The sequence below is a fragment of the Dipodomys ordii genome, unplaced genomic scaffold (genome assembly GCF_000151885.1).
Source record: "Dipodomys ordii isolate 6190 unplaced genomic scaffold, Dord_2.0 Scaffold109, whole genome shotgun sequence".
NCBI lineage: Eukaryota > Metazoa > Chordata > Mammalia > Rodentia > Heteromyidae > Dipodomys > Dipodomys ordii.
In genome coordinates, this window is record NW_012267325.1 from 3,759,619 (window position 1) to 3,768,728 (window position 9,110).

Sequence of the window (9,110 nt, forward strand, 5' to 3'; positions counted from 1 at the left end):
TCTCTACCACTTGAGCCACAGCGCCACTTCCGGCTTTTTTCTTTTTGCTTATGTGGTGCTGAGGAATTGAACCCAGGGCCTCACCCATGCAAGACAAGTGCTCTACCACTGAGCCACCTTCCCAGCCCTAGCACACGTTTTTCTAAGTGAAATTGTCAGAATATTCATGTCCTAACTTCCTTCCATACTGCTTCTCCAGACCACCACCAACTTCTAATATACAATTAACTTTTAAATTCACAAAGGCAGAAACTTAGGACTGCTGTACTTCAAGGATCTACTCAAGTGCTTGACAAACTGTGGCTCCCAAAAAACATATACTGAGTGAATATACTCATTTCATCTTTTAGTTGTAGTTTTGTGTATTACTTGTAGTTATTTTAGATAACTAACCAGCTGGGCGCCAGTGGCTCATGCCTGTAAGCCTAGCTACTCAGGTGACTGAGATCTAAGGATCCTAGCTCAAAGCCAGCTGGGGCAGGCAAGTAATCTCCAATTAACCACCAGAAAACCAGAAGTGGCCCTGTGGCTCAAAGTGGTAGAGCACTATCCTTGAGCAAAAGAGCTCAAGGGCAGCGTCCAGGCCCTAAGTTCAAGACCCACGAACAACAGAAAAATTAAAATAACTAAAATAATAATAACTAACCTCTGCTATAACCTTTGTGTAAAAAGTTTGATTAATCCAAGTAATATATTTTAAAGGTATTTAGAAAATCCTATCAGATATTTTCAAATACAAATAAAAGATTAAGATTTAGCTGTACTTTATTAAAATGGGAAGCATGTTTCCTACTCCCCTAAATCGAAAGAGAAAGGAAGAAAGTGCTAAGCCAGTGGCAAGTCTGAGATGGCATTTAATGCACAGAAAAACCTTAATATTGTGTAGATAAGTATTGTTTTTTCCACTGCTTAAGTAACCGTGTAAAATTCAAGCTTATCAATAAAAGCAAATCTACCTAACACAAATACTTTTGAGTGTAAATCTAATTACCTAAGAGCCTATCACTGTCCTCTTTTCAAATAAAATCACGTGTTGTAGATTTTAGTCTTTATTTTTCAATGTTTTTATCTTAGTACAGACAATAATCTTAAACTGGTTAAAGTAAGTTTTCATCTTAGTAGATAAGTCTTAAAGTGGTCCTATAGTCCCATCTGTTCAACTTGGTGTTCCACAGTTCCCTTTTTGGCCTCAAATGATGAAACTTCTCCAACATCTCTGGGGAGACCAGCAAGTGGTATAACATTTCCTGAAATTGTTCTTGTTTTCCACTGCACCATTTTGTAACAACTCTTCAATTACAAATGTTATATACAATTTTATGCTGCTGAAAAGACCAGGGGGAGAAGCAAAGGTAAAAAGAATACTGTAAAGCAAACAGGTTGAAAGGGGATAATGAGAAGAAAAAAAATGGGTATGTGCACAACAGGAATGACTCAGAAAAGGAAAAAAAAAAACACTGTCACAGAAAGAGGAAAAAAAAGGACAGAGACTTGCTTATTTTTCTAGAAACAAAAGCAAAAAAAAAATCCTTCTAAGAAAAACACATTCCCTCTTCAGAGAATGCTACTAAAACTCTAAAAGACATTCAGCTGACACTGAAGAGAGTTACGCCTTCTCTCCCCGTACGTTTTAAGGTTACCACTGGTCTTATCTGTGAATTAAAAGCAGGGTACAGAGATAATGCAGCCAATCTCTAAAACCCTTCCACTGAGGTTGCCATCTTTGCCTGACAAAACGAACTCTCTGGGTTTAAGGGGAGAAGGGAGCAAATTAAGTTGAGAAGCCAGAAAAGCCACGCACTGCCCTGTAAGATGGATAGGACACAGGTTAACAAACGCTCCTGCCCCACTGAGCTTGCACTCAACGCCGGGGGAGGGGGAGAGGGGGCCGGAGAGCCCGAGCCACGGCCGCGGCGCGACCGCAAGGGTGGGGCAGGGGAAGAAAGAAATTCAGAGGGCGGCTTCCCCCGGGAGGGGTTCGGGGGCTGAGTGACTGGGCGACGGGGGGCCCGCCCGGGAGGTGACAGGGGCCGCTCGGGGGGCCGGGGCCGGAGGGAGAGGTGGGCTGAGGGAGGACGGCGAGGGAGCGCCAGGCTGAGCGCCGGAGGCAGCCACCGGGCCGAGGATTCCGAGTGGCCGGGAAGGGGCCGAGCAGGGTGGGCGGCCGACCGTGGGAGGCCTGGGCCGAGGCCGCCGAGCGCCGTCCCGGGTTGGGACGGCGTTGGCAGGCCCCCTCGGCTCGCCCGCAGCCCCGCTCCTCCCTTCCCCCGGGCCCGGCGACCACGACGGGCGCAGCTGTTTCCGCCGGGCCGGGGAACCCGGGGAGGAAAAGGCATCCCCGGGGCTGACCCCGAGAGAACCACCCAACGGCGGCCGTCAGGGCAGGAAGGGGCACCACCACCACCGGGTCGGCCGCCAACTCCCCCGTCCGCCCTCCTCACGCGTCCTCGATCCCACCACTAACTTCGCAGCCGGCTGGAGTCCGCGGCGATCGCCGGAGACCCCCGCCCCACCCCCGCCCCGCTTCCTCCCGCCGCCTTACCCCTCCCCGGCGCCCTGGCACCGCAGGAAGTCCGGCCATCGGGACACTCCGGAGCCCGCCCGGGTGTCGCCGAGTCCCGCTCCCCGCCCTCGCCCGGACGCTCGCACTCTCTCGGCGGCTCACCCGCCGGTCCAGATGCAGCAAACTCCCCTCACCTGCATTGACGCCATGATGGAACCATCCCCCCAAGGCCAGCGAGGCCAGAGACGCAGGGGGCGGAGCCGCCGTGCTCGCGTCACGCCGCGGGGGCCCAACATCCCGGGCGCGGGGGCGGAGCCTGCGATGGGAAGGGGATGGCGCGAGGCGATTGGCTGGCGAGCGGGGCGCCCGGGGGGCGGGGCGCCCGGGGAAGGGCTGGGGAGGGGGCGGGGGCGGGGGCGGGGTGAGGGAAGCTGCGGGTACCCCAGATCCCAGCTCCGAGGGCGTGTTGGACCCACCCTCTGTTGGGGTATCTCAGGAGGCCACGCTCCCGTGTTGAGGGGACCGCAGCTGCTGATTTGGGCAGCTGTACTGCGAGATCATGAAGATGTCTGAGTCCACAGGGATTTCGTTTTGTTTTGCAACTACAGGTGTGTGGTTTACACATTTTTCCTTTCGCGTGTCTTTCACACCCTTGGGGCCAGATAAAACTTCCCTTGGGACCACTTCCTGAGACTTAAGGATCTGAAAAGTTCATATTGCTAAATTGAAGAGAGTCACAGGTGTCCTTGTTCACAGGGATAACAGGAGCAGCCACTCTGCTGCTGGTTGATTGACTGATTGATTGAACTCAGGGCCTGGGCAGCTGACCCTGAGCTTTTTTGCTCAAGGTTAGCGCTCTACCACCTGAGTCACAGCTCCCCTTGTAGCTTTTTGATAGTTAATTGGAGATAAGTGTGTTACAGGCTTTCTTGACTGCGCTGGCTTTGAACCGCAGTCATCTCAGATTTCAGCTTCCTAGGTTGCTAGGAATACAGGTGTGAATCACCCTTGCTAGGCCTCACTCTAATATTTTAAAGACCAGGGCATGTAGTTCTGTAGAGCTGAAGTTTGCCTGAAAAGAAACATGGGTTTTGAAATTTTTGTTTTGTGTGTAATTTCCACACCCTTAGCCTAACTAGTTTTAAAGGTCATGTCTATCAATAATAGGCATTGTTTCAGCAGTCTAAATTTGGTTAGCGATTTGACGCTAAGCATGAATTTTTGTCAATGTACCAGTTTCACATTATAATTCACACTCGCACCTACTCTAGCCCATGCAGATTTTTCTTTAACCTATTTTGTGATGAGCAAATTTTGTAGTCATCGGATCTATGGATGAATTTGGGGAGGAAATGCTGAGCATACAGAATTTATTCTAAGAATGCACCAGTTCTGCCAACATTTATCAGAAGCCACAGTGAAATTGCTCTTCCAAAATTGGAGATGTCATTGGTTTTTAAAAGTAAAATGGAAGCCAAAACCTTGCACCTCGAATTCTCTTTAAAAAAAAAATCAAGGTGGCTGACACGTTGAATAGCAGGTATTTAACCCAAATGAAAGCTTAAAATCTGTTGTATCTTTTTTAGGCAGTTCTCTAAGTGATAAATATAACAGCAACGTAGGATATCATTCTTCACACTTAAGATAGATCATGATGTTCCCTGGAACATCATGATTTTTAATATATTCCAGTCATTCTATGGCATATTAGACATACTGTTTTCCCTTGATAGAGGGGAAGTTATTTCAGTGTATATGCTTCCCTCTTTCAGACGTCAACTCTAGTGCTAAAAATGGGCTGTTTTCCACCAAAAATAGGTTGGTTTTCCTTTTGGGGAAAATGACTGTGACCTTGAGGAAGTTTGGATGCTCTTGGAAACCAGGAATCAACCAGAAACATATTCTTTATTCCTATGATCTCAGAAAATTGCTCCACAAAGATCAGGTCATACCATCTAAGTTTCACTTTGCTTATAAGTTGATTCTCCCAAAAGGTATGTGGCAACTGGTGATGCCACAGACAAACCATTATGGCATCATCAAAACAAATAGCCTGCCAACAGATACTAGGAGGAAGAAAAGGGGTTACAGAAATTCTATCATTGTTCACAGTAGAAGTGATATCTAGCCTCAGAGGTTTCATATGTATTAAAAAGGATCTTCAAGCTGTGCAAAGGTGGATCACACCTGTAATCCTAGCTCAGGAAGCTGAGATCTGAGGATCTCAGTCCAAAGCCAGCCTGGGCAGGAAAGTCGGTGAGACTCTTATCTCCAATTAACCACCAGCAAACTGGAAGTGGTGCAATGGTAGAGTGCTTGCCTTGAGCTGAAATGCCCAGGGACAGCTCCCAGGCCCAGAGTTCAAACCCCACAACCAACAAAAAAAAAAATGTATCTTTATGGGAACAGCTCCCAGGCCCAGAGTTCAAACCCCACAACCAACAACAAAAAAAATGTATCTTTATGGGAGGAAAGATTCAACACCCATCATGCATATCTTCCCTAGGAAATACTAAATAGCACATAATTACCACAGCCTCCTTCATTATTTCACTAATACATAATAGAGGGCTGGTGGTATGGCTCAGTGGTGAAGTATTTGTCTGGCATGGGCAAGGGCCTGAAATTAATCTTCCAGCATGAAAAGAAAAAATAATTTTTAAAAATATCCTAGGAAGTGGTGTTGTGGCTTGTGGTATAGCACTAGCCTTGAGCACAAAAAAAGCTCAGGGTTTTTTGTTGTTTTTTTTGGGGGGTCCAGTTGTGGGGCCTGAACTCTGGGCTTGGGCGCTGTCCCTCAGCTCTTCAGCTCAAGGCTAGTGCTCTACCACTTGAGCTACAACACCACTTCTGGCTTTTTTCTTTTTGCTTATGTGGTGCTGAGGAATCGAACCCAGGGCCTCAGGCATGCAAGGCAAGCGCTCTACCACTGAGCCACCTTCCCAGCCCCAAGCTCAGTGTTTAAGGCCCACAACCAACAGGAAAAGAAGAAAAAAAAATCCTAGTAGGCAGTAGTGTCACACTCCTGTAATATTAACTATACAAGAGCCTGAGATCTGGAAGATTGAGGTTTGAAGAGAGCATGGGCAGAAAAGTCTGCAAGACTCCATCTCCAATTAAAGAGCAAAAAAGCAGGACTGGAGGTATGGATCAAGTGGTAGAGTGCCACCCATGAGCAAGAAATCCAAAAACATTCCTGACACAGACGGTAAAACAGTGACTTTTAGATGATGGAAGGGTATATTATCTCTAATGAGCATAAAATGTTTATATCGGAAACACCTGATTGTATATCATTTGAAGTTTGGGTTCATATTTCTTTACAGATTGGGGGGCTCAGGAAGATGTTAAATTGTCTCGTCAAAAGTGCAAATAGAATCAAAGGATATTATATATAATTTTTAAAAAGTGGAAGGGGGAGTGGATTTCTCATAAATTCTATATACAAATAAAATGAACACAATCACTTTGGAAAACAGTTCAACAATAGGGAAATTAAGTACTTACATTTGCATTACAAGATGTTTAAGAGACATATTAAATATGTTAATCATGTTTGGATCCTGATTAAACAAACTTTCAAAAATAGGTTTTGGTTTTGGTTTGATTTTTGGTGCCAGTATTAGCAATGGAATTCAGGACCTGGGTGCTGTCCCTTAGCTTTTTTACTCAAGGATGGTGCTCGACCATTTGAACACCAAGTGGGAACTTGGTGGTTAATTGGAGAGATTTTTTTGGGGGGTCCGGTTGAGGGGCCTGAACTCTGGGCCTGGGCACTGTCCCTCAGCTCTTCAGCTCAAGGCTAGCACTCTACCACTTGAGCCACAGCACCACTTCTGTCTTTTTTCTTTTTGCTTATGTGGTGCTGAGGAATTGAACCCAGGGCCTCATGCATGCAAGGCAAGTGCTCTACCACTGAGCCACCTTCCTAGCCCCCTTGGTGGTTAATTGGAAATAAAGAGTCTCACAGGCTTTCTTACCTGGACTGGCCTCAAACCTCGATCCTCAGCCTCTTGAGTAGCTAGAATTATATGTATGAACCCCTGGTGCCCGACTTAAAAAAAAAAGATATTTTTGAGACAACTGGAGAAAATGAAATTTACTATTGACATTAAGGAATAGTTAGATTTGGTAATGTTATTTGCATCATTCTTCCTTACCTAACAAACTAACCCCAGCTTCACCTTGTGGAAGAAAAAACAAGTCAAGCTGTTCACAAGCTCTGCAAGTGCCTGAGATGGTTCTAAAACCTGAGACCCAGAAAACTAAATTAGCAGCTGGACTTCCTGGTAGTCAAGGGGAGGAAATATTGAAAACTAGTCTTGTAATATTGAAGAACCCACAAAAGGACCACCAAGCCGTTGCTGAAGATGGATCATGTAATGTAGCCTAGTTTGGTGTTGTTCCAGTGATTCACTAGAACGAAAGTCAGAAGAAGCTGTCTTCTGAGGATTTGCTTTTGGGAATGTGAAGGGGCAGAATTGACACAAGAGTTCTTGCTTGAGTCTGTGTCTCAACAGAGTAGTTTGTCTTTTGGCTGATCTCATCTGGGAAATAGAGAAGATTCACTAACAGCTTGTTCATTAGATATTAGAAAAGACACCAACAAAGAGTTCAAGGTTTGTCGTCTTTTCCTAGCAGTATCACTAGCAAGCTTAGATCTGACTATTTTTAATATGTATTTTTTATTGTAAAGATACTGTACAGAGGGGTTATGGTTACATGAGTAAGGTAACGAACATTGTTCGTTATGGAACATTGTTAACCCCCTCCTAGATATGACTATTCCTCTAGTTTATTTCCTTATCAATGAAGATGTGTATTTTGGGGGGAGGGGGCGTGCATGCCAGTCCTGTGCATGTATTCAGGGCCTGGGCACTGTCCCTGACTTTTTTTGCTCAAGTCTAGGGTTTACCCACTTGAGCCACAACTCCACTTCTGGCTTTTTGTTGGTTTGTTAACTGAGGAAAAAGTCACACAGACTTCCTGCTCAGGCTAAAATTTGTAAGTCAGATGGCATAAACTTTAGAAGTTCATCCAGATTTCAAATTCCATGTATATCATACAGAAAATTGAAAGGGTAAGTGATTTATATTAAATTCTGTGCTAAGGGAATCCGTGTTAGAGTGATTGCCTAGCATGCACCAGACCTTTGGTTCCATCCCCAGCACTGCAAAACCAAAATTACTATGCCAAAAAATGTATATAAAATACAAGGAAAATGCTGTAGTATTTTATTTTTAAATTTGTTTTTCCAAATGTATTAAGGAATAGAATTGGATTCATTGTGATTTCTTTTTTTTGGGGGGGGGTCCGGTGGTGGGGCCTGTACTCTGGGCCTGGGCACAGTCCCTCAGCTTTTCAGCTCAAGGCTAGCACTCTACCACTTGAGCCACAGTGCCACTTATGTGGTGCTTTTTGCTTATGTGGTGCTGAGGAATCAAACCCAGGGCCTCAGGCATGCAAAGCAAGCGCTCTACCACTGAGCCACCTTCCCAGCCCAGGATTCATTGTGATTTCTATAAAAATACTTGGAGCTTTAGTATATCTATCTATATCTATCTCTATATTGGTATACATATATCCATATCAGTGTTTTGAACTTAAGTGTTCTTCTTAGGCCAGTGCTCTAGCACTTTAGCCACACATCTAGTCTTTTGTGTTGTTTTGGTTTTTGTTGTTATTTTTTCACATAATGTCTCCCTTTTTTCTCCAGGGCTGGCCTAAAACACCTATTTATACCCACCTATATAAAATAGAACAATAGACTACCATGCCAAGACTTTTATATTTATTTATTTATTTTGGCAATAATGGGTTTTAAGCACAGGGTCTTGATCTTACTAGACAAGAGCTCTACCACTTGAACCATTCCTTAAGTCCTTTAACCAACAATTTTTTTTGGGGGGTGGGTCCAGTCATGGGGCCTGAACCCTGGGCCTGGGCGCTGTCCCTCAGCTCTTCAGCTCAAGGCTAGCGCTCTACCACTTGAGCCACAGCACCATTTCTGGCTTTTTTCTTTTTGCTTATGTGGTGCTGAGGAATCGAACCCAGGGCCTCAGGCATGCAAGGTAAGTGCTCTATCACTGAGCCCCAGTTATGGAAATATTCTAAAACTAGATTTTGCTGATGGTTTCCCAAGTGTATAAAAATGTAACTCTGTACTTAAAACAGGTGACGTTTGTGGTGTACAAATTATACTCAGTACTCAGAGAGGTGAACACTTGTACTCCCAGCTTATTTGGAGGCTTAAGCCTAGAAGGAAAGAAGAAGGGAGGGAGAGAGGGTAGAAAAGCTAACGTTAAAAAGAGATAAGCTTCTAAATATTGTTACATAGTCATCCTAATAAATCCCAGCTGGCGTTAAAGTTGGTTTTCCCATTAGTGGTTTAGGACATAGGACTGGCTAGGAAGCTGTGTGATTTGGATTTTCTCACCAATAAAATGGATAGTTGATTATTTCTTCAAAGCTATCCAGATGAATGCTTTCCTTATAAAAAAAAAAAAAAAAAACAACTTCCTTACTGGGGCTGGGAAGGTGGCTCAGTGGTAGAGTGCTTGCCTTGCATGCATGAGGCCCTGGGTTCGATTCCTCAGCACCACATAAG

The 9,110-nt window shown here is 45.0% G+C and overlaps 1 protein-coding gene across 1 annotated transcript in view; it reads right to left on the minus strand.

Annotated features, from left to right (window-relative positions):
• The window catches only part of Ube2w (ubiquitin-conjugating enzyme E2W (putative)), a 62,015-nt gene extending 59,215 nt beyond the window's left edge, over positions 1–2,800 (minus strand). The window contains exon 1 of the mRNA XM_013028450.1: positions 2,698–2,800. Coding sequence (XP_012883904.1) covers positions 2,698–2,799 — 102 coding nt within the window. The 5' untranslated portion in view covers position 2,800. The remainder of the gene's footprint in view (positions 1–2,697) is intronic.
• Positions 2,801–9,110: the final 6,310 nt, after the last annotated feature.